We start from the raw sequence: 25,840 nt of genomic DNA on the forward strand, positions 1-25,840 counted from the left end.
AAAAAGATGGTACGGCCGTATTTCGCGAATGAACCACTTAAAGGAACGCGGCAGTACAAACGACGCCGGTCTCAACGTCGGATTTATGTCTCCGTTAGATGAAATGTGCGAGATAAGTGAAAAAATTGCCCGCTCGTGCGCTCTCACGCACGCAAGAGGTTTTTAATCCATAAGTTCGTCCTGTCGCGCTTCGTCCTCTTCAGGAAATGTAACCGCTATTAACCGTTATTAAAATTTCGACTATGATGCCTCCCCTGCTGCGTTTCGCGGTGTCCCGTTAATGCAATCCGTCGCTGAGGATATTTATAGCATGGCGTGCGCTAATTATTGGAGATCCTCGCGTAAAAGCGGGTTACGAATTATCCGAAATAACGTCGAACGTTTTGTCGCGTTCGAGAGGGCTTCTCTTACGGCTTTTTTATACGACACCACGTCGCTAATATGCACGGAAAGCACGCCTGTGTTCTCTTTCTGGTGTTAAAGCGATCTTAAATCTCTTAACGAATCATAAACTCATACTTGTTTAGTTATAATTAGCGTGACGAGAGCGGTGAAAGTAATATGAAATGAGAGTCTACCGTTTTGAATCGATGCTAGATAGCTAGAGGAAATGACAGATTCATATCTGTCTAAAAATTCCATTTTAAAACGCATTCTTCGTATTTATTTGTAGATTGCTTTATCCGAATTAATCATTTTCGATTATTTCGAAAAGAAATCTCAATAAAATTGAATTATAGGAATAAATGTATACGATGCATGAGAATAATAAAATGCATAGTTATATATATGTATATAAATATTTGCGCTAATTTTTCTTAATCTATTTCAAGGACATAGGACAAAGATATTTATAAGATTTTGTATGTATATATATATATGTATAATATAGATATTTTATTTAAGCTTTTTACGATATATTTTAAATTTTAATTTAAATTTTTACCTTCTTAAATATAATTATAAAAATAAATAATAAATTGACATTTTAATAATTTATATAGTATTGTTGCGTCCATATTCATTAAAAATAAAATTTTTATATACCTATTGATAATCATGAAAAAGAAACTTTTACCCTTTGATTATTTTTTAAACATATACATACATAATCTTCATAAATCGATCTCATCTTAAGAATGAAATAAAAGAATAATTTAACTCACCGATTGGATGCGTTGCAGCGAAATTATGCACATTGTGTATGTGATCTGTAACATACAAATATATTTAAATATTATAATAATGTCCAAAATTATTAATATTACAAAAAATAATTATCATATATGTACAAAAAATTGAATAGTTTTTTAAATATATTTGGCATTTTAAATATATTTACTAAGAAGTACACACATAATTTCTCCGAAAAAAAGTTTTTATATATATATGCTGCACACATACACATATAATATTTAATAAATAAATATTAAATTTTTGTACATAAATAATTATAAATTTTAAATATGCGAAAAATATTTTATATATATAACATAATATAACAATGCGTAAAGAAGAGTAAAAAAATCGTGTCATGCAATAGCTGTGGAAATAATTCTGAAAATAGCAAATAAATAATAATAATAATAATAATAATAATAAAAACGGAAAACATCTAAATGTTGCAAAATAAATTTAAATGATTTGCTGCAAGTAACGGACACATTATAAGTAATATATTTTGTATTCACCTCAGGATCGCTTCGCCAGATATTTCCCAAGTTTCCACCTTGTTTTATATTGTTGATATAATTTGTTGCACTCTTTAAATATAATTAATTACAATCGTGCACGAATCACTCGATAGAACGCGATGGAATTCATCCCAATTCTCGTCTCCGCACATATTCACATCTCGGAACGACTCGAATTCACTTCGCCACGATTCATTATGAGACACCTGAAGCACTATACGATATCATAGCGGCAGGTAAACGCGACGAGAGAGAAAGGTACCCATTTCCGATGCTAACGATGTAGATAATCTAAGAAACGGGGGGATCGATCTCTTTTGTCACACGTGCGAAAATCGAGCTAAATTATCCTAGTCGACTCATTAACGCAATATCAATTAAAGCCTTATAGTCTTGTATACCCGTTAAATGCGCGATATACATTTATGCGATATTTTACGCGACACTTTCGAAAGCTAATTAAAACACGACGAGAATCCTCGATAAGACAGGTACATCATTCAACGCATCAAATCATTTTTTACGACTGCTACAATTAACGATCATTCTGTTTGCATGATTAATTATCTCTATATCATTTTGATTCCTGCTTTAAGTAATTATATCGCGTAAAGTACATATATATTCAGACAAAAAGTCATTATCTCATTTATAAGTCGTTAATCGCGAAAGTTAATTAATTGTGCAAATTAATGATCGCTAATTGTGGCAGTCGTAAAGAACGATCGTTTGGCGTTTCTCGATTCTTTTCGCGTTCTTGTTTCGAAGAGTAATGAGCTGACGCATGGAATGTGTCTCGCTACCTGTACGTTCGACCTTCGCCGCACGAATGACAACAAAGCGACTACGAGTCAATCACAATACACGTGTTGTAACAATAACACGTATAAGTCAAGGAGGAATCCAATCTAAAAACTTTAATTTATTATATTGAATAAATGATTAAATAAAAACGCACGAATTGTCAGATCAAATAATTTAAATAACGGAAAACAAATATAATATATATAAAACATGGAATAATATGTACGAATCGAATAATTTAATAATTAATTAAAAGTCCGAGAATATTTGACGTAAAATTATTTCATAAGCGTTAAATAGTAATTCTCTAAAACAACATTTCAAGATGACAATAAGTCAGCTGATATATGATCTTAATAAATATATATACCAAATATTTAGATTCAAAATATCCACATTTGAGAAAGAAAAAATATCACGATTATATATAAAAATATTTTAAATTATTTAAAATGTATGTATATGAAAAAGACTAATCTTTCTAAATATATATAAAAAGATATGCCGGAAACGATTTTGAACGGTCGCATTTTCTACGGTGGTAGCGTGCAACTTGACGCGAACGTAGAACGCTAAATTCATGCAACGTTAGCCGTAAGATGCTATACAATGACCGGCAAGAAGTATTCGATACCACCAGCAGGAATGGTACTTAAAGGCAGTCTACAGTTAGGCAACATGTGGCGAAGCGACCATCTGTCTAGGAAGCGAACACCGCCGGGATTTGCGAGGGCTCCGAGAAATGCGCGAGGAGGAACAGTGTCTCTCGCTTCGCCTTCTCTCCACGCGAGAAGACGAGATAGTCCATTATGTGTGACTGGCTCGACTTTGAAGGCGTATGCTCACTTTGCTGTCTCGCGCATAATGCCAAGTATCTCGCGGTGATTGACAGAACCACCGGTGTTACGTTTACACGAAACCTGAAATGTAGTTGGTTCATTGACTGAACGGAGAGACTGAATGTCAGACTTAATGCGTAAGTAAGCCACTCATTGGATAGAAGGCTTCGATTTTGAACTGATAAATAAACAGTGTACAAAAGCGTACAATTCAACCACACCTAGCTAGATTTAAATAAATAGGAATTTAAGGAAGAAAATCGTTAATAAAAGATTTAGTTTCGAAAATATTAAAAGTGTTGCCAAAAAGCGATCTCAATTTAATATTTAATCAGATATTAGTTAAGGAAAAAACGAATTTTTCAAATTTGTAAAAAAAAAAACGCGTTTTTTAAATATATTATGTTATAATCACTATATTTTTCGATTATTAATCTAATTAAATTTGTCTACTTCTAAATTAATAATTAATAACGTACAACGATAGGAATATTTATTAGAACTAATATTTTTTAATTTGTTATTTAAGATTAATTGATAGCTCCATGTTTTATATGTACGTATGTCAAAGTTGACATACTTTGCAGACGTAAAATAGATTTCCAATTTGAATTCTTATCGACCCTATTTATCGAAATTATGTTAACTGATCACTTAATTAATATGTACGTATGCATATTATAACATTATAATATTGACTCGCGGGTAAAGTAATGAAGGGAATGAATTGCGTTTTCGCGCCGTCTCGATTTACATTTTAATTATAAATTATATTCGACACGAAAATATTGACCGGAATATTTATATTGAACGTACTTGAATGAAGCAATGTGTCAAACGACTCTTAGTTGAAGCTCACGTCGATATATCAATGTCATTGTACGAGTTAATTGGCCGACGTACGTGCATCTCTCATAGTTTCGCGAAATAAACTTCGACTTGCAGTTAAATTTTTTTGTATCTATGTGAAATTCCAATAGTGCACATATAATACTACTCGATCTCAATGTATTCCAAAAATATATATATTTATTTTTATTTATTTTTTTTTCATTTATTTATTTATTTATTTATTAATAAAAATAAAATTATTTAAATATAGAAATGATAACCTGTTATACTTTATAAATGCATACATATGTATCTAATAAATAATACCATGTAGTATCTATAATTTTTTCAAAATAAAAATAATCACTCAAAGAATATTACATAATTTCTAATGAAGTTATGTAATATTCTTTGCAAAGTGTATAGCAAATCATATGAAAGTTAAAAATAAACATACATATATCTGTCGACAAAGATTTGTATAAAAAAAATGTGTTTTATATAAGAAAAAATATATATATAAAAATTAATTGAGAGAAAAATTAAATTTAATTAAACATAAATTATATATAAAAATCAATTGCGCGAGAAAAATATCAATTAAATTATCAATCTAATCATCCATGAAACTAAACGATCGACGGGATATATAATATATACCGCGTAGGCCGACCCCGAGCGTGCATCGTAAGCAAGATTAAGAAAAATTTCAATTACACATCATGTAAGCGAACGGTCGCGCCGGTCGATGAATTCCACTTGCACGATGCGTGAGAGCTCTCTCTCTCTCCCTATAATCACGCCGATGCACCATTTGAAAAAGATGTCGTAACAAATGCCCGTGAAACGGAAGATATTAGCGGACACAGCTGATTGACTCCTGAACCTCCCCCTCGACCCCTCGACCCCTCGCCCTCTTCCCATCCCGGAGAACGTCGACAAGGCTTTTTAGTCGCATCGAGAAAAATTCATGGTGGCACTCGTAGTGCTCCGGGGCTCTCTCTTTCTCCCTCTTTCTTTTCATAATAATCATCCACGTCTCACGGTACGTATTATTGCCTCGTCTTCTTCCTCTCGTTGGGACGCCGCAAACCGCGAGAGCTCACGGAAGGTGAAGTTTCGCTCCGATCAGAAACAGGTGATAATCAAGACGCGGCCTTTCGTTAATTGCCGACGAACTCTCTAGTGGCTACCGCGCTTAATTCCCTCTACTGCCATACGATGAGCATGATAAACGACGTTTGATCTCCCGTGTCTAAATTTTTAACGATACTCCTGCTTCTGGATAAAGCACTGGCAGCGAGACGAGTTTTCCAGCTAGCGATGGGAATGAGAGTAAGATTATTGCGTATCTAAGGATGATGTGTCAAAAAATTGTTATTTGCGATTAAAATACTACTGACGTTCAATTGTGAAAAATTACAGTAATGTATCTTGCAAAAATATTCAGAAATTTTAAAACAATAATAATAATAATCTTTAATTGTGCAGTTTGGTACATTATTGTGAGCGATGATGGAAGAAAAATCTTATGCTAACCACTCAGAAATAATTTTTAACGAAGAGCGCCAGTCATTCACGTTTTCTTTCTTTTTTACAGAAAATAAATGAAACGGGATATAATATTCATATCGATAATCTGCGAGATAATCATGAAAAAAAATGAGAGAGAGAGAGATCGCTTCCCGTGCAGAAAGTAGACTTCTTAAATATGTATATGCTTAACACTGTGGAAAGAGATTAAGAAATTATGACCTTGAATCGCAAGTCGAGGTCGTAGAGATTTTCAAAACTGGATTTTCGGGATCTCGCCAGCCTCACGCGTCGCGACCGTCGTGTCGATCTTTTCGTCCGATAGCGTCCGCGTGTTACCTTATTTGCAAGCCGAGAATAAGGCGGTCCTATCTACGGGGATCTGCGCGATTTCATTTTGTGAATTATCAGCGCCGATGTTTATCGATGAATCGCGAAGCCGACCTCGCGGCTACCACACGAATACTTAATTAAGCGTGTCAAAATCGACGATTAATTGCGCGGAGTGGGTTTAATGAAGTTAATTAAGAATCTAATCGTGTACATCGCGCGTGATTACCTCGGAAATTCGTCCGTAGAACTATCCCCCTCTCGCTGTTTATTAATATTCAACGACACACTTGCGAAGTATTGGTGGGCGATTGAAAATGCGCGATCCTCTTTAGAAAAACGCACTTCAATCAATTGGCTAACGGAATCGCGATAGGAAAGCTAATTCTCATTTTCGATTTTTGCCCCCCCGATCGCGTTCCACGACGTGAATTATACGAAATCGTGTATCTAATTATGACAATCTTTGAAATTCTGACTTCGTCGCAATCAATGATTACAAAGTGCCTGATAGAAAACGAGAATCTAAATAAACTATCTTTATTAAAAAATCATATAAATCAAATCTATTAAAATCATACAGTTATGCAAATTATTTTTTTATGAAACAATTATTAATGCAAATAATATAAAAATATATCGTTATTTTAATATACGATTTATTCCATGAATTTTATTTGTCTCAACTAAGGATAGTGCCAATTGATTCAAATCGTTTTTCTCTTCTTTAAAACCCACTTTATAGGTATTTATAATTTGCGACAAAATTCAAAACAGAATTCCATTTACAATTTTACATCGTAATGTCATATAATGCAGACAATTTTGAAAAATTAAATTACAAAATATATCAAAATACATATATATAAACATTAAGACAAATGTGACATATAAAATTATAAATAGAATTTTATCTTAGTTTTTAGTTGCGAATCAAATCTTAATAATACTTGTAACCCTGCGGGATATTTATAAAAAAACAAAAGCGATCACTTCCTGAGCAAAATATGTTTGATGATCACCTGCATTGACCGAGCTATACAGATTTTGATTGCTATCAATATGATATTTCACGACGAAATGTGACAACCAACGGTCAGATCCGACAACTACGATTGTAATTGGTCGGTCAGGTTGTCGCTGTTGCAGCCTGATTGCACGACTCGAGAATAGGATCCTGTTTTCGGCGGATCCATAATCATAAAAGCTGTCAACTTGTCGCCAACCTGTTTCACAGACACGATCTTACGATGATTCTAACATTGAGCAGTCTCTCTTGGCGGATCAAGATATAACTTCTGTACAACAGACATTTATCGATTCGCTCTAACTAATAAATAGTAAAAATTTATAAAAAATTCGATCATTTTTTCTTGTATAATAAATATACTATATATTATTTCTTTATTTTGTACAAACTAGAAGAACATTATTCTGTTAAATTAGTTTCGATTTTATATTTTAATGATATTAGATATATTATTTTAACAATATTATATTTTAATGATATTGATATAAATATATTATTTGATATAATAGATATATTATTTTAAGAATCCGAATAAATATTCAAAATGTAATATTGATATATTCAAAATGTAATATTGATATATTGTAAATGTATCAATAAAAATAATTTTCCACATTATTAATCGTGAGATTACATATGTTAATATATAACAATTTTTATATAATTATTTCTAAAATTTCTAATTTCAAATATTTACGACTTGCAGTTACTGCTTCGTCAATTTTCTCTTATATTTCAACAATTTCATTTGATAAAATTCAAACAAAATATTTGATATACTTTGTACAAGGCTCGTAACAATAAATAGTAAACTCACTTTGTTCCGGATCGGCGATACACATGTTGCAGCCAGTTTTTAGTCGTGTTGCTCCAATATTCTTCGCTAGTGATCGAATTCTGAGGTTGCACTACACGATAACTAAAGCCGAGAGATTGTCGGAATCTCTAATCGTTTTCCAACTGCATAGTAGTCAGCAGAGTGAAGAAGGAATACGAGCTTTTTAGAATCTGTAAAAAAATTAGCATAAATTATCAATTAATCTTTCGTGTAAATATCGATAAATCGCGACTGACAAATGCACATCAAAAAAAGAACGTATTTATTACAAAAAACCTAATGAGATATTTCATGTAGCCATTATTTCATTTTCAAATAAAATTGAGGTACCAAATGTTCTTTCTCGAAATTCGAAACAAGAAATTAAATTTTTAAAATAAAATTTATAATTAATTGTCAAGGGAATACTAAGAATTTAAAATTAAAAAAACTAAAATATATATATATATATATATATATATATATATATATATATATAGGTAAATTATTAGATGAGAAAAGATCATTATATTTATATGAAATTAAAATAATTTGCAAATGACATAAATGTATTTGTTAATAATAATCTTAAATTATATTTTAAAAGTCATGTTAAATATTATTTTAAATATTAGTCAGCATCAGATAAAAATAATTAATACAAAACAATAGATTTTGCTACAAAGAAATCTTTCTCTTACTCAAGAGGAAATTTAAATTTTCGATTTTTTCATATCATTATTATATATATAATTTTATTTATTATTTTCATATATAATAATTTTTATTATTGTTTATTATTTTATTATTGTTATTTATTATCTTCACTATTGTCTTGTCTTAAGTCTTCTGCAACTCTTTCCAAGTTGACCAATCACTATTATAATCGATCGTAAATTATTTCGGATAATCCTCATACACAAGTGAGTATGTTTGAATACATGAGTCTGAGTGCTCGATACCATTAAAACTTTATATACTTTGACGTTTTGTCTCTAAGCATTTTGTTGTATCAGACAATCGCAGACTATCGATAATACATGGTTGTTCATAACGGATGGGCGGAGACATGCATCGCCTCTCTTTGCGCGAGAGATGTGCATTTTGCTCTTCTTGTTCCTTCTAGATTCTATGGAATATTATTCATAGCGGTCGCTTGTGAGACGCTTCAGCTTCTTCGTCCCGATATTCTTATAAAAAATATTGGCATCAACTCCCCATGAGAGAAAGCAATAAAAAAATCGTTTCTCAAAAAGAAATAAAATCTCACACTTACACTAATAGATAATAGAGAGAGATAGAAATAATAATTCATCTAATGTCTCAGTAAAATATACAAGTTATTTCAAATCCCTAAATCATATTTTATTTTTATCTCTATCTAACAATAAGTTTCGCTCGCAATTGAAAAGTTTGCGTGATCGCGTGAGAGAAAGATTCGGTTCAATCTATAAATTAATTATCTATAAATTAAATTTTGTGCTCGCTGAGCATCTATGATCGAATGATTTTAATTTCGTCTAATTATCACGATCTCATGCTTCTTTATCGTATCGCTTGATATATCAGTCTAAACATAAAGATGGCCAAACATTATCATCTTCTGAACTCACCGCAATGAATGTTTCCATAGATAAGACGTAGAAGACACCTGCTTTCAGATTTAACGTTTTTTTTGTAAATATCATGGATAGATTTATCAGACGTCCGGTCTTGGAGGAAAGTTCATCACTCCATCCCGAGAGCCATTGGCTTTGAGTTAGCAACGCGCTCTGCAAGATCATTAATTTAATGCGATGAGAAAGTTAATTATATATATAATTCCGAAATTAATAACGAATCGTATTAATTATAGGTGTAATTTCTTGTAGGAATTGTATATATAAAGATTCATATATATATATATTAAATGTAATTTATATTATATTAACTTTCTAATTTTTCCTTGATCATGTATTAATACTGGATGTGAACATGAGAGAGTAAATGTTACATATACAACATTTTTATCGTTTTAATATAAGTAAAATATTCCGATCATATACCTGATGTAGCATTAAAATACATCCCGCCGTAAATGGATTTATGAAATCTCTTTTATACATAATTCAAAACGGTGTAAATAATTAATGAAAAAGTACAGTATCTATTATAATAGAAAGAAACTATTATATTACGGGAGAAATAATTGTACCTGGTATATCACTTCGTTTCCTATCCAACAGATGTAGAAGAGCTGCGAGACCGCCGCCGCCAGGTATATCGAAAACTTACAGATGTTGGAACTCTGGCCCACGACCTGATCCAAACAAAGCGAGGCTCTGATCACGATCTGACCGCGATGGTACTTTGACTTATCATGACTTACCAAAGCGGCTTGGAAGCCGGTGAGGCAAATCATCGAGGTGCTCGAAAGCACCTGAACGAACATGCCGGCGCTGAATACCTTGTTGAAGTCGTCTATTATAGCGAGCAGACGTTGATGATTGCGGATAGATCTCCTGAACCGCTCGACGAAGACGTTGCCGCTGCCGCGACGAATCTCGTCCGGATCGTAATTATCTTTTTCACGGTTCCTTTCCTCGACCGTAGAAGATGAGATCTTGAAACGAGCGCCTAAATCGTCTCGCTCGATTCTGTTGCTGCTGCAGCTCTTAAAGTGCTCGTTCAAGATCCCGAGATGCACGAGAAACAGATTGCAAAGGTTGATATGCAGACTGTCCATCCCGATGATGGCTGTCATGCCGATAGAGACTGTGCAGGCCTCGACGAAGAAGCCGACTGCGTGCCACGGGTACTTGGTCGTGTCGAAGGGATACAATGCCCTGACCGGAAGTTCGCCGTCCTCCACGGGCACGAGGAAGAGCAGGGCGATCACGAGGAAAACGGCCAGCGTGCTGAACCCGTAAAAGGTTACGCGAGAAAGCAGCAGGTACTTGCCCAGAATCTCGCCCTCGTCGCCAACTGAGTCATGTAATTAAATAAAAAATTTATATAGAATAAAAACAAATATCCGCAATTTGTAATCGCGTAATTAACTGCTATGATGAATGAAAAAATTAATATTAAAATGATGCATTTTAAATTGTTATAAATACCAATAAATGACTGAGAAGATAGGGATTCAAAGGGAAAGTACAATCTTAGTCATGGTCATTGCTAGTGTGTATTTTCTGCGATGCGATATTAGAATTAGCGAAACGTGATATACAGTTTCAAAGAAACGTCACATGTCACCACAGATGTATATATCAAGCGTGATTATGCAAACTGTCGAGTAATTCTGCGAGAGTGAGCGCATAGATCTTTAATTGCGTGTCGAGGAGACAGGACTGACGGAAGAAAAATTATTCAAGTAGTTCTGAATTAACGAAGAACTCGACGAGCTGAAAGATGGCCCTTTCGTACTGTCCTTTTCGACGCGCGGGTCTCATTAAAGCACGAAATTACGTACTTTCCTGTCATGGTGTTTACTTAACAAGAATATACATTTATATGTGACTCAGCATTTTCTAAGGGCCCAGTCCACTCTCTTTTGACTTTTATATGTTTTTATCGAAATTTATATTTAAATTATATTTATCGATTTTTATATAATATTGATATTGTACATAAATTATATTTATATATAATATTATTGATGAAACATATATTTTTAATAAAAACATTTAATTTATAAGTTTATATATAAATCTTGGATATTTAATTTTTTATCCGTTCAATACGAATTTCTGTGCATAGTGTATTCAACAACGATGGTGTGCTGCTTCTCATAATTATCTGAAATGAAAAAACTCGATATAATTATATTCCATAGGATATTGTTAGGGTACTGAACCTAATTAGAATTTTAAAAAATTAATACTTAATATATTATTTTTCTGATCTTCAAGAAGAAAACATTTTAGCAAAATTGAAATATTTAATTTAAAAAAATATTACTTTGTTATTTTTCAATTTCTTTTAATAAAATTAGATTCTTTAATATCCTAAAAATATTCTATAAATATGTAAAATTCGACCGAACTTTTTCATTTCAAACAATTACATGAGGAGCAAATATTGAATTAAAATATTAAAATAAAAATATTGAATAAAATATTGAATAAAAATATTGAATAAAAAAAATTAAATATCCAAGATTTAAAAATACTAATTGTATAAAAATACTATTGTTTAAACATCGAGAAAAACGTTAAAAAGAATTAATTTCTAATATTCCTCAAGAAAAATTCCTAAAAATCATCAATTTTTCACATTGCTAGAGTAGACTGGAAAGATTCTTAAAGCCGTTTACACTGCATTTTGCATATATTTTTTTAAGACAATAATTTAATTCAACTTAAGAACAGTTAGTGGTGCATAATTACCTCTTTAGCCATACAGAAATTGGTGCAATACACATAAAAAAAAGATGTCGAGTAAAATTCCGAGCATATTTACATGGCGCATATTTAACGTGGAACACATTTTACACGGTGGTTCCTGAATGTCTTCACCGTATCAATTTCGTACATCTAAATGCTCGTTACACGAATACCAGCAATTTTTTTCACTTACCGGGAAACTTGCAGAGTTGATCGCAGCCGTCGATAGTCTCCCGAAGCAATCGCACGATCTGCTCGCGACGTGTTTGGAAGATCATCACTTTGAAGAACACGACGACGATCCCGGCGAAGATGCATCCATCGTCCGTAACGATTGACAGGTCGTCCAAGCTCGAACAAATGTCAGCCAGCAGAGTCACCATGAAGACGAGCATAATTGTCAGAATAAACTTGTTATACGCGAAGTATAAACATTTTAACAATGCGGACGAATCGGAATCAACAGCCCATAAGCCAATGTACCTGTAAACGTAAAATATAAAATGAGAAGATGACGTAGACAAGATGGCGGAGATAAATTTTAAAATTAACCAATAAAATTTATTGTTACAAATTACAACACTTAACAACGAATTTTCAGATTTATGTAGAGATATTGAGATACGAATTTTCAGATTTATATAGAAATACAGAGATTTAAAAATCTATTTAATTAATCTATTTAAATTATTTAATTTAATATTGTAATAGATATTTAATAACAAAATATTTAATTACAAAAATAAATTAATAATGATAATAAAAATAACAGTATTAAATGTTGTATATTATAATAACAATATTAAATATTATATATTATAAATTTATATATATGAATATAACCTTATTATACACATATTAATATAACCCCTTACAATATTATATATTATAAAATATACATTATAAAAGAAAACAAAGATTCTTGAAAATATTAATCACAAGGAATTGAACTGTCAAAAATGGAACAATATATATAAAGCGTATTCTCACTTGAGATAAGTGATGCGCAGAGTACTTAATTCTTGGAATTGGTCCAAACGGCTACGGGCCGTCCTTTGCGACATTCCTACGCGACTCCTTCGTGACTGACAGCGATAAGGGACACGTGCTAGGGCATAAGAGGTTACCTATGTCGCGTGGGTGCAGCTCCTCGAACAGCGTATACGTTTAAGCGTTGCATCGAGGGTCGTTTATAAATGAATACCTTGGCGAAAAATTCACCCGTCTCGGATAAACCAGACACGCGATTTTATTGCCATTTCTTCGAATTATAGGCCTTCCCGCTCGTCGCGACACAAGTGCACCGTTTCCCTCGCTTATTCCTCTCCGTCGATAATTTACTAAAGTGCCGGTAATTGCAGCGCAATGCACTTCCCCGCGATGTCCTTATCCCCGTTTCGCTCGCTTTGACAGATTGTTTTACTATGAAGAGGCAAATACACGGGATAATTTATCAAGTCGCGATTGACAAGCGTCTGAAACGATCTGTCGTTTTCCACTTAAAGAAATAAGCGACTCGATTTGCAAATTTAATGATGTGTGTTTTACTGTAGGACGATTTATACACACGTTGCTCTATAGCAGTCAATCGCGCGTTGAATTTATGTAACGACGATTGTGATTCACGGCCGGTAAGAGCGGAAAATAATTGCGCGGGACTTTTTTATATATATAATTATAGACTTTAAATACATAATTTTTACACTTGTTATAATTGTAAAATTATATATAACATATATTTAAATAAAAATTAAATTAAATTAAAAATATAATACTTTTTTTACATGAAAAAAAAAATAAATTCCGGTACCGGGAATCGAACCCGAGCCTCCTGGGTGAGAGCCAGGTATCCTAGCCACTAGACCATACCGGATTATGCAAACGTCTTCTTGAAAATTGAAGAAATAGTGAGCTATTGTACATTAATTTTAATATATTTATGCATTGGAAATATTTTTATATATCTAGAATATAATATCGTTAGTTTTCTGTAATGCTTTATTACAACAATCCTACAAAAATCCATTTTAAGAGACTATTGTTACTAATGTTAATTGTTAATAATAAATAAAATTACTGTATCTTATATCCAGTAATATAATTATTATTATAGACAATTATAATAAAACTGCTGATATCTGGCATAAATATTATATATGTATTGTAATATTATAAAAAAAAGATTCTTGGAAGCGTGATAAAAAATATTTATCATAAAGAGAATCAAGCTGTCAAAAATTAATCAATGCATATTTGACAAAAAATTTATTGTTTTTGTATATTATCGATTATTAATGTGAAAATAATAATTGCAAAATATATTTTCGATGACCAAAAAAATTTGTCAGAAGTGGGATTCGAACCCACGCCCTCAGAGAGGACCAGAACGCCCATCCACTCGGTCTCGAACCGAGAAGGTTATGAACCTTGAGTCTGGCGCCTTAGACCGCTCGGCCATCCTGACACTTGCTTCTGACTGTTTCAATAAGCTATATAACGCGCACTCACATAATAAAATATATATTAAATTTATTTAATATGTAAAAGATTTAGATAAATTATTATCAAACTTTTTATAAATACACATACACATAAATACATACACATTATGTATAAAAAATAAGTTATAATGAATGATAAATTTTCTCGGAAAATTTTTTCTTTAATGAACTGCAAATAAAAAACAAAAAAAACATTGTGCAATTTTTTTAAACAAATTCGTAAACACTTACTTTTTCCTATATTGTTGTCATATGCAAAAGAATTTGTCAGAAGTGGGATTCGAACCCACGCCCTCAGAGAGGACCAGAAAGCCCGGGAAACTCGGTCTTCAACCGAGAAGGTGTGAACCTTGAGTCTGGCGCCTTAGACCGCTCGGCCATCCTGACAGTTGAACTCGTGTTCGTTAAAATCACCTCATTTTTTTTAGACTGAACGCTTGAACATATATATATGTATACATTAAACTCAAAAAACATAAAGATAATTTATTAATATTGTAAAGTACGCGCGCAACTGTTGGATTGGATTAAAAAAAAAAGAATACATAAAATTGTAAATCAAAAAAAATATCGCGTGGTGACAAAAGATGTTTCCGCCCGGGATCGAACCGGGGACCTTGTGCGTGTGAAGCACACGTGATAACCACTACACTACGGAAACTTGTTGGAGGTATCTCTCCTAACATGATAGATAAAGCATATCTAAGAATTTTAATAATAAAATTATGTAATATAATTTGTCAAATGTGTTCTTCTATTTATCTGAGGGATGAAATGAAATAATTAATAAAAAATAATTAGTGTAAATTAATACGAAACGCAAGATTTAAAAAAAAAATTCAATACATTATGAATTTCATGTATACTTTTCTCTTCTATTAAGATGTATAATTTAAATAATAATTTTATTATTAAAATAAGTAAATATATTTTTACATAAAATAAATATTCTTTAATTGCAAATCTAATGATCTTTTCTGTAATAAATTGAAAGAGATGTTATAAAAAAAATGGCAATTTTAATTTAAAGAAATTGCGCGCCCCATATTACATTCGCAAATAAATTCCTGGAATTCATATCATTCATCATCGGAAAATACAATCGTATGCCGGAAATATTTTAGTATCTTTTGAGTTGTAAATGATACTAAATTAGTCCATCACTCCGGTGGATCCGCGGAATTCCTACAGAGGGGGGGGGGCTCGAGATTCACGTCATGGTACAAAGATTTACATTCCGACTCGGATAATAATATCGTGTTACGATTGTAATTACCTGTGAATTATAATACCCGGATGTGCGATTTACTCAGCCCTCAGTCGTTGACGATTACGTTTCTTATATATGTAATATTATGTAATATGTATATTTTCCCCATGACAGATACAGAGATGATTACAATGTAACTGTTCGGATGAATGATAAATATCATGTTTGAGCAAAAATGCATGGCATCGACGAAATCGCGAATTATTAAGCAAATCCGACAATCTCGTGATCTCCCTTGACATTACGATTCGTGCGTGCGTAAAAGCTGCGAACGTTAATTTTCTCTCTCATTTCGAATTTCGTTCGCCTGCCAAATGCTCTCGACCATTTTTCTTGAAACTCAATTAACGCATCTCTTCCATGAAACATTTTTCCCACACGGAAACAGCCTGTTTTAAAGTTAAAGAGAGGAGGCTTGTTACTTATATACACTTAAGGACCGCAAAAACGATGTAAGAGATATTAATGAGTAACGTAATAGCTTTGTTGAGAGTAATAAATTACTGCGCAGCAAAGTGTTCATCATATTGTCAAAGTCAGATAATCATTTAATAAATTGTGCATTTATTGATGAATTGCAAAATATTTGATTTCATAAACAAGACAATTAATTAAGGGGGTGGATATTTTTGAAGCCGCAAAACGGATGCAATCAATCATTTCTGATAAATTGCTCGATAAATATAAATGAATTTACTGTTTAATTTACTGTTACTAGTTTAGCACTAGCTTTAAATAAGATGAAAAAGTGAGATATTTAAAGTTGTAACAAAATTTTTTCACTAATTGTAAGAGTAATAAAAGAAACTTTCTTGGTTTTATCACGAATACGATATCAATAAGTTCTATTCTTTAAATTATGTATATTTGTAATTAATTTATCTAGATGTTTATAATATAATATAATATAATAATATGTTTATATTAATTTATTTACAACTAAATTTAAATTTTATTTAAAAAAAATCCACTTGATCATGTAAAAAAATTTTTTTAAATCGAAAATTTGTTTTCCTGTCGTCACTTAAATTTTTTCGCTTCTGTTTCAATCAATAAAGAAATAATTAAAGAGAAAGAATGCTGTTGGCATCTCAAAATTTTGCATATGAGCCATTGAATCGTGGCAATATAAAAAAAACTATTGTTTATTATTCTACATCTCAATAAACTATTTGCAACTTAAAGTATTTCAATTTTTTGCAAAATCCATGTGGAAACTAGTACTAAACATTTTAATGAGTTAATTCATTTATGTCTCTCGCAAGCGATTTATTGCAGCTATTTTTTTGCTTCAAAGATATCTTCTCCTTAAGATTCACATATTGTTGCACATATTAAGACCGATTCATACAATGTTTCCAGAAAGAAATAAGAGCGAACGAAAATAAGGAATACACTTCGAATCTGCATTGGTACAATTTAATTGACATCAGCTGATCGCATAGTCGTTAAATCTGAAATTTATCGGAGGATCGGAACTTTGCGACTGCAGGAGCTTCAATAAAAGGGAGAAAAAATTACAAGCGTAAAAAGCCGTTGAACGGCTTAGTTTTATCATAATGTAGGGATTACATAAAGACCTTTATTTATTGAACGCGGAAAGAATTCAGGTTGTTCGCGTATTTATACATTCGAATAAAAACGGTGCGGACGAGAGCGTATTTCGTATCGTATAAATAATGCAAAAATAATATACAAAAAGAGCTAAAGTCCGCTAAAATCGTGTCCGATGATGCGGTCCAACACACAATGCAATGCCTCGTATTCTCTCGAAATCTGGATCATCCCAGTTTTCACGCGTGGCGAGCATGATAACGGTGCTGGACGCTAGAATTGATCTCGGATCGATCCGCGATTGATCGGGTACCAAATGCTCAGGAAATTATGTGCGTCTTCAAGATGCGGCTGCCAATTCGTGGGCATCGTACCGTGAAATGTACTTCTCGGTCACTTAGCGGGCGCAAATTCGGGACGACGATTCGCATATTGATATGCACTGTATGCATATACGTATCACACACGTGCAGAAATGTATGTAATCGTGCGATTCGTCACCCTCAGATAGATATCGATGCTCCATTTACTTCCAATTTTACATGACTTTCCAGCATCAATTCATGATGACGACACTTGGAGAAGACCGTCTGAAACACTTTATGGCGAGATCTATGGATATATTTATTCAGTCGTACATTTCACGATGAATTCGATTTTTTTTTAACGAAAGTTTGATAAGAGATCATTATTTGCCTTAATTTTTATCGGTAAAAACTGAAATTTCATTTTTCAAAATCCCTGACGTTTTGATAAATATGTGAATCATCTATAAATCTAGATACGTCTTTCGAATATCTTATATATTTATATCAAGATCATGAGATATATTTATTTGGATTTAGAAAGCTTAATATAAATCCACTTCGTAGATTCATGAATCACGTAGATTTATGAAAATCATTTTTAAAATAATAATACAAGTCTGGAATAAAGTTTTATTTTATAGTAGATTATCAATGCACATGAGACATTAATCAGCTGGAAGAAACGAGAATTTATAGGTATATAGCATCGATTTATTTACAAAATTACAATAAATTATAATGGAAGTGGATTGATACCTTAACTCAGAATATGTGTGACTAATGTCATGCCAAACAATCGAGACTATTCTATACATTTGATGAAACGATATTAATCCTCGCCCAACCGAAATCACGTTGTCAATCTTTACCTTTTAAGTTTCTAACATCATAAAGTACATGTATAATTTCTTATATATTATATATATATTTCATATTATATATAATGTACAATACCTTTCTCTTTCTTTCCTTCTTTCTCTTCTTCATTTATAAAATATAAATAAAATATTTTTGACAGAAGATTATGTACCTACAATAATTTCTGTAAAAATGATATAATTTAAAAAAAAATATTAAAGAAAAGAAAAATTCGTCATGGATATCACATCACAAGTGATATAAATAATTTGATAATTAACATGATAGTACGAGCTAATAATACAGAGATCAATATGTGTCCATCTTGAATGTATATATCTTCCAAATACAAGAACAATACTAATATACTAATATATTATGCGTTTTATATCAATGATCGCGTTCAAGAAATACAATCGATGGACAGAATCCACTTTAGTCCTAATCAGACCTAAACTTACTGCTAATCAATAACTAGATTTTTGATGGCCTAACAAGTAAAACGAATTTCCTACATCGCATTCCTATCCGCATTCAAACATTATTTGACTAAAATTCATTTCAAATGTCGAATGCTACTGTTTAATGTGTATAATTGAGCATCGCTATTCGCAAGGCGTGTAAACATCTAATCTTGTCACGAAACGATCATGCCGTATCTTACTATATCGATGATACTTACAGTCAATTGCTAAAAATAATAACGCGATATTATTACGAGTAACATGCAAATATGCTTCCGAACGAGATTCCTGGATATTGTTTTCTTAAATCTTAATAATTATGAGCTTAAAATTACGACTACGTATACCCTGTAATAAATATAACGTGGGTAAATCGCATGCAATTTAAATGTACATAGTAAATCCCTCTTTGTAAATATGAATTTCATCTATTAACGAGTGCAATTATCGTCAAGTTAATTAGTTGTGCCTATAAACAAATGCCTATTATTAACACCTATCTAATATTAACACAAACGTATCAATATTGATGTACTAGTACATCTCGCAAGGTATTAATATGCTCTTACCATAACAATATATATCCTACAAAAATACAGAATAAGTAATTACTTCTCGCGCCTAAAACTTATCACACATTATAATCTATATAAATTATGAGATTTTTGTACTGCATTAAAAAGCGAAACTTAATTCTATATAGGTCGCATTTTAATACTTATAAAGATATACTGTGAAATATAGACTATATAAAACAAGTGTGTATAGTAAAAAATTTAAACAAAATCGGCTGCCAATATGCAACAGAAAACGAAATTAACGTTTCTTAACAAACTCACTTTTTCCTTTTATCGCAGTCGGTCGTCTTTTGAATTATCAGCTTATTTCGCTGTCTCGTTACCTTAGTTGTCGAGCGAGTATTCGGCGTGATCTGTTTCAATCCCTGCTGTAGAGCTCTACACGGACTAGCTGTACGCGGAAGTGCCGTACCTTTGAGTAGAGCTTCGACGTCTGCCAATCGCTTCTTCAAGGCCCTGTTCTCTTTCTTGTACCTCGCAAGTTCGGAATCTTTGTCTAATCTCTCGTGGCCGGAGCTGCTAGTCTCCTCCGCAAAGTGTCTGAATACGTGATGCAACTTGTCCTCGTACTGCCTCTGCATCAAGACCATTCGTCTCTCGGCCTCCATCAGTCGCCAATCCTGATTAGCGATGTGTGCCTCCAGCTCCGTTATCTGAACTTCCAGATTTTTCGAACTCTCCTTCAAATCGATTACCTTGCGAAAGTACTTCATAAATAACGTTATTATTTCACCGTGAGAGAGTTTCTTCAAGCGTTCCGTCAGCATCCTCTCGCCCTTCTCACGTTGAGATTGATTCTCATCGAAATCTTTTCGTCCGCAAATCATTTCGTTCTTGTGCTCGATCATTGCATCGATAGCTTCGATGGTTTCGCCGCATTCCAACAATTTACGTTCCTCGACCGTAGTCAGAGTCCTCTCCTTTTGGAATTTTTCATCTAGATCGCATTTCTCGTCTACCAAGCAGTCTCGAGTATGTCTCAAGTTTCTAATCTCGTGCCGTAGCGCTTCCTTCTCGTCTGTGTCCGCGGTTCTTTCCAAATCCATAGATTTTTCTTTCAAAACGTGGTCCAGATGAGATATTCTCGCACTTACATCTAATAAATTCTTCTTCTTATCCGAGCAATCAGTCTTCGGTTTTGTATTGTGTTTCTCATCTTCACTCTCCGATTGCATTTCCTTCAACTTGGAAGCAGTTAAGTTGTACTTCTCCTCGAGTTCGCGAATCTTCTGCTGATCCTTCGCAAGTTCTTCCTCCAATTGCTTTTTACGCTCTTCCTCCCGTTTTAGTTGCCGTTTCAATTTATCCATCTGTTTCTTGGAAGTATTTAATGAAGCTTCAAGCTCCAGAACTTTCTTCGCCGAATCACCGGCAATTTGCTTTATCATGTCGATATCCATCAATCGTTTCTCGTAGTGTATTGCCATATTTTTCATTAGCTCAATTTCTTTCTTGTGTACAGATTTTTCCTCAGGCTCTCTGTACATAGATGCATTTTCTGCCTGCGCTAATTGTGTCTTCGTATTATAATACTCTTCTTCCAATTTACTACGTTTACGTTGGAATTTTTGCTTCGCATTAGTGCGTGTATCAGAGTTCTTAATCATATCTGCTATAAAACGTTGCTTAATCTTAATTGTCGTCTGCAGTTCTTCGATACGTTTGTGCGCACCATCCAAATTTGATTGAATCCTCTTTACTTGTGTTTGCTTCGCTTCATTATTCAATGTTAGAGCTTTCAATTCCTTAATAGGTTCAGGTATTTCTGTAGTTTTTAGAGCATCGAGTAACAAATCTGGTGAATTGTCATTTTGTATTGCAAGGAAATTATCGTTAATAACATTATCATTAATGTTGATTTCCGACTCACGATTATCTAACACACATGGCTTGGTATATTCTGACGTATGATTTCTAAGAATTTGATTGGAACAAGGTTTCAAACTGTCGTTGAAGACTAACACCTCATTACACATGTCAGAACCAGGAAGCATAGAATTTCTCCTAGAATTTGGATTCCTTAATGGTACAGGACGAGCTACTGGTACATAATTATTATTCACAGATCTTGTCACTGGAGGCGATACAAGCCCAATATTTGTTTCTCTGAAATCGTCCTTTTTAGAACCAACAATTATATCGGTCTCTATTTTAAATTTGTTCATAAACTCATCCAGCTTCTCTAGAAAATCTGGACTTTCTGAGCTCGCATCACTTTGATCCTCTTCTTCATCTTCATCTTCGTCGTCATCGCCTTCGGATAGTTCGCTCTCAGAACTGGAGGTGCAATTGGAATTAAGCTTAAGTTTTACTTGATTCGCAGATTCATCCGTTTTCTCATCTGTTTCAGTTACTTCCTCGATACGTTCCAATGATCTCCTTGTATTCTCTGCATATCCTTGCAAACTAGTGGTCTCATCGCTAGCAATACATTCTTCGTACTCCTGTTTCATGCACAGCCACTGTTCAATTTGATCCTGTTCGGTATGTGGCAAGATATTATTCATCATGAGCTTTGTAAATAGGCCTTCCGCGTTAGAAACTAACTTAGACCATTGAGCAGCTGCAAATTCTAATCTAAACAGATCCGCGCTAGAACTACGTTCTCCAGAAGTAGCAGGCGTCATTGTGTCATGTGTCTCTTCACCAGCCTGCTCGTTTTCCTCTTCAGTTAATTGATGACGCTCGTGATCACGATGTTGATAGGATGGCATTGTCTCGACATATGGCGAGTAACATTGATGATTATTCAATATTCCTTGATATTGACTCCATGGCCCGTAATGCATCATTTTATCCACCTCATATAATCTCATCCAATGCTTGTTTAGTCAAATAAGTAAATTTGAACCTGCAAGATTTTCATTGTTATGCTTATTATTGTGACAATAGAAGCTATCGTGTTCCAAATATTACATAATATTACATTGTGTTTTAACAAAATTGTAATAAAATTATTTAGATAATAAATTAATACTATAGAGTACTTACTAATAAAATTCTTAATCTATCTCAGAATCGTGTCTCGAAATTTTTTATTACACGGAAAGATCGTCCAAGGCATATTGCAATGATAATCCAACGATATATTTGACGATTACAGAGATGGATATCACAAGGATTTAACGTTCATGAAAAATGTGTTCATTAAAAACTCTCGAGCTTTCTCTCAGCTGACAAGAGTCGATGTCAAGCAATGGAACCCACAGAATGGAATCATGTGTTTGTACACTACGGCATAAAATGAATCATTTCCATAAGAAAGATGATTAAATATTGATTTGCAAAATATGAGAATGATAATAAAATTACGAAATTAACGACGCAGATTAAAAGATTCAGTATTTACACGATACACCAACGAGATCAGGTCAGGTTAGGCACCTTTAATAGACGAGGATGAGGCTATGAAAGAGAAGCCGGAGATAGCGCCTCTATGTTTATAAAACATGGACGTTGAACTACGTAGCCATATTCATGAAACTTCTTAATGGGTAACACGCTGTCCAAATTGTGGTTCTGTTCCGTGCTATGTGCACAAATTGTCGGTAATACACTTTAATTAGTCTAATGATAAAAATTTTGATTACATATTTAATTAAATTTATCCGATTTACGTCGTGTTTGATGTCACTTTAATCAGAAAATTCTCATTATTCCATTAAAATTACTTTTAAATGAATAAAATGCTTTTTACTCGCTCTCAATGATATTGGAAACTTTTTTTTCGTTATCTATAATAATTTGCGACTTTAAATATCCATAAAATAGAAACTAAAACTTTTATATTTTGTTCGATTTTCTTGAAAGTATTTAAAATGAATTATGAAATTTTTATATAAAAATAATAATAACTGTACTATTATATATATAATATGGATTTCTATATGCTAATGTTACAAATAATTCGGTAAATGAGCAAATATATCATATATGAAACCCTAAATATTTTTCTAAAAATGATAATCAAAATATATTATACAGTTTCTTGATTTACTTTTGTTATGAAAAATTACGTTAAAATTGAAACATTATGTTTTTATTTGATTACACATCGAATCTTGATTATATTAACAAACTAAGGAAGCAATCATACATGACCTTATGATTTGTTTACATGATATTAGTTATAATGTACCAGCTATAATGTATGAGTTCGTTAGTTTCCGATTTTTAAGAACGATAAGATCGCAAGTACACATATATATATTTGGCATTAACAGATTATGATAATACTGTGCTAATTGCAATTATTTTCAACAAGTAACTATATCTTACTCTATTACAACTTCAATATAATAAGGTAAGTTACTGCAAAAAAGTATTTATATACTTATGAAAATGCAAAATATATATAGAAAATACAATTTAAATTAGTATAAGAAACAAATTTGACGAGCACAATTTTATGTTCTACAACTTATCTTTTTCAAAATTAATGAGATTATAAAAATGTAGATGACTTCAAAAATGTAACATTTTGTACTAATTTTGAATTTAAATAATTTTAAATCTAAAAATCATCACGAAAAAAAATTTTATGAATTTTGTTATATTTTATATATGTTAAAGAAAAAAGAGAAAGATATTTTATAATATTGGCAATTATTTAGTGAAATTTACATCTTCTATAAATGACAATATGATGACAAATAAAACAGTTTATATATATCTATATGTTTTCGAAGATTATGTTAAATGTAATTATTATAAATTATAAACTATAAATTCTAAAATACTTGGCAACTATTAATTTTTCTTGTTAATAAAAATATATCGCATTAAAACATGAACAAAATAATCGTTAGATATTAGTCTGTACGTGATTTTTTTATTTGAATCTGATAGTTTATAAGTCGATATTTAAAGAAAGAGATGGACTAAACCTGTTTTCTAAAAATTTTTAATAATAAATGCTATATATATTACAATAATAATAAAATATATTATAAATAACTAATAATAACGATCGAACATGCGTTACATAGAAGTTAAATGGAAAAATTTCAAGCTTAAATTATACGACTTTGAAAACATATCAACATTAAATACAACACGCACAGGCAAATCCTGTACGACTATGATCCCTTGTTCAAAACTGAAATATTTTATTAAATATTTATCAGAATCCAAATTTTATTCCTATTTTCAATTTCAATTTTATAGATGTTAAAATATTTTGATAAATTTAATTCATATCAGAATTGAGCTCACATGTATATTTTGTACATAAAATAGATAATAAAAAAATGATATATCTCATTTAGAAGATTAATATAAGACCTTTTTTGCTTTCGACAAAACTATAGATTGAAAAGTTTTAAAAGAGAGTAATTTGATTGCTTAAATATTAAAATGTTAGTTTAAAAATGAAATAAAAGTTAAACAAATATTTCAATTAATGTTTTATAATAATAATTAATAATAATAATAATAATAATAATAATAATAATATAATAGTGATTATGTACTATATTAGTTTAATATTTTTGTTTTAAAATATGATAAAACATAATTAAATCTTTTTTCTACCCATGAATAAGGTTGACAAACATTTATAATTGCTCAAAAATTTGATTATATAATAAAATAAAATATTTTGCAATATAATTTTTTTGTTAATAATATATAGATTTTGAAATGTTAAATTATGTACAAAAATTTAATTCTTTGACTATCAATTAAAAATTGTAACAAAACATTTCTACTGAGAGAATCGCACTTAATATATCCTGGTTGGAATATATTTCGCAAAATATTGTTGGCGTATCTGAAATATATATTGTATCTTTTGCTTATCATTTGCTTTATAATTTAAATTCGTTTACGATTTGATATTGGCTCTTCATTTTTTAGCATATATGTATATGTGTGTGTATATCTGTGTAAGAGTACAATTCGTATGTAAAAGAATCATAATATTGTGAGTGTTAAAAGAATTAAATTTAAATTAATAAAATCACAAGAGGAAATAGAAAGCTCTGATTTTACTGTAATATGCTTTTCGTACTAAAGAAAAAACTATTCTTTTCTCTACAGATCTGGAACGAGAAAATCGATAT

General features: G+C 31.7%; 3 protein-coding genes and 4 non-coding genes across 10 annotated transcripts in view; all 7 read right to left on the reverse strand.

Moving 5' to 3' along the window:
* Positions 1-7,968, reverse strand: part of Sha (shavenoid) — a 97,630-nt gene extending 89,662 nt beyond the window's left edge. For 2 of the 3 annotated variants that reach the window (XM_083086091.1, XM_083086093.1), the window contains exons 1-2: positions 7,879-7,968; positions 1,167-1,211 (exon numbers count right to left, since the gene is read on the reverse strand). The gene's annotated coding sequence lies outside the window, so the exon portion shown is untranslated. Of the gene's footprint in view, positions 1-1,166; positions 1,212-1,691; positions 1,967-7,878 lie in introns of those variants that run through there. The other variant, XM_083086092.1, reaches the window with a different exon arrangement.
* On the reverse strand, positions 7,959-13,774 carry LOC145963835 (4-vinylanisole receptor-like). Its single transcript, XM_083086094.1, has 5 exons — positions 13,236-13,774; positions 12,439-12,728; positions 10,073-10,842; positions 9,492-9,650; positions 7,959-8,069 (listed from the first exon to the last, which is right to left on the reverse strand). The coding sequence occupies exons 1-5, from the start codon at positions 13,307-13,309 to the stop codon at positions 8,007-8,009; spliced, it is 1,356 nt and encodes a 451-aa protein (XP_082942220.1). The 5' UTR covers positions 13,310-13,774; the 3' UTR covers positions 7,959-8,006.
* A 272-nt stretch (positions 13,775-14,046) lies between these two features.
* On the reverse strand, positions 14,047-14,118 carry Trnae-cuc (transfer RNA glutamic acid (anticodon CUC)). The gene has a single exon. It is a non-coding gene; the product is annotated as a tRNA-Glu (tRNA).
* A 469-nt stretch (positions 14,119-14,587) lies between these two features.
* On the reverse strand, positions 14,588-14,709 carry Trnal-caa (transfer RNA leucine (anticodon CAA)). Its single transcript has 2 exons — positions 14,672-14,709; positions 14,588-14,632 (listed from the first exon to the last, which is right to left on the reverse strand). It is a non-coding gene; the product is annotated as a tRNA-Leu (tRNA).
* A 302-nt stretch (positions 14,710-15,011) lies between these two features.
* Positions 15,012-15,133, reverse strand: Trnal-caa (transfer RNA leucine (anticodon CAA)). The gene is made up of 2 exons: positions 15,096-15,133; positions 15,012-15,056 (listed from the first exon to the last, which is right to left on the reverse strand). It is a non-coding gene; the product is annotated as a tRNA-Leu (tRNA).
* A 201-nt stretch (positions 15,134-15,334) lies between these two features.
* Positions 15,335-15,407, reverse strand: Trnav-cac (transfer RNA valine (anticodon CAC)). The gene has a single exon. It is a non-coding gene; the product is annotated as a tRNA-Val (tRNA).
* A 3,160-nt stretch (positions 15,408-18,567) lies between these two features.
* On the reverse strand, positions 18,568-23,238 carry Cos (kinesin-like protein costa). 2 transcript variants are annotated; one of them, XM_083086540.1, is made up of 3 exons: positions 23,128-23,238; positions 22,770-23,009; positions 18,568-22,629 (listed from the first exon to the last, which is right to left on the reverse strand). In XM_083086540.1, exon 3 carries the CDS (start codon positions 22,592-22,594, stop codon positions 20,036-20,038), a length of 2,559 nt encoding a protein of 852 aa, XP_082942666.1. In that variant the 5' UTR covers positions 22,595-22,629; positions 22,770-23,009; positions 23,128-23,238; the 3' UTR covers positions 18,568-20,035. The 2 variants fall into 2 exon arrangements, with proteins under 2 accessions (XP_082942666.1, XP_082942665.1); XM_083086539.1 differs by having other exon boundaries at positions 23,091-23,238.
* Positions 23,239-25,840: the final 2,602 nt, after the last annotated feature.

This window comes from Camponotus vicinus, unplaced genomic scaffold, assembly GCF_025532165.1.
Source record: "Camponotus vicinus isolate PSW18456_S1 unplaced genomic scaffold, iyCamVici1.0 SCAF_13, whole genome shotgun sequence".
Taxonomy (NCBI): domain Eukaryota; kingdom Metazoa; phylum Arthropoda; class Insecta; order Hymenoptera; family Formicidae; genus Camponotus; species Camponotus vicinus.

Coding starts and splice junctions, on each gene's coding strand:
- Cos (XM_083086540.1), bottom strand. CDS start 22,594: ATGAGATTATATGAGGTGGATAAAATGATGCATTACGGGCCATGGAGT.
- LOC145963835 (XM_083086094.1), bottom strand. CDS start 13,309: ATGTCGCAAAGGACGGCCCGTAGCCGTTTGGACCAATTCCAAGAATTA. Junction 12,729..13,235: donor CTGCGCATCACTTATCTCAA/GTGAGAATACGC, acceptor TTACGTTTACAG/GTACATTGGCTTATGGGCTG. Junction 10,843..12,438: donor TCAACTCTGCAAGTTTCCCG/GTAAGTGAAAAA, acceptor TACATGACTCAG/TTGGCGACGAGGGCGAGATT.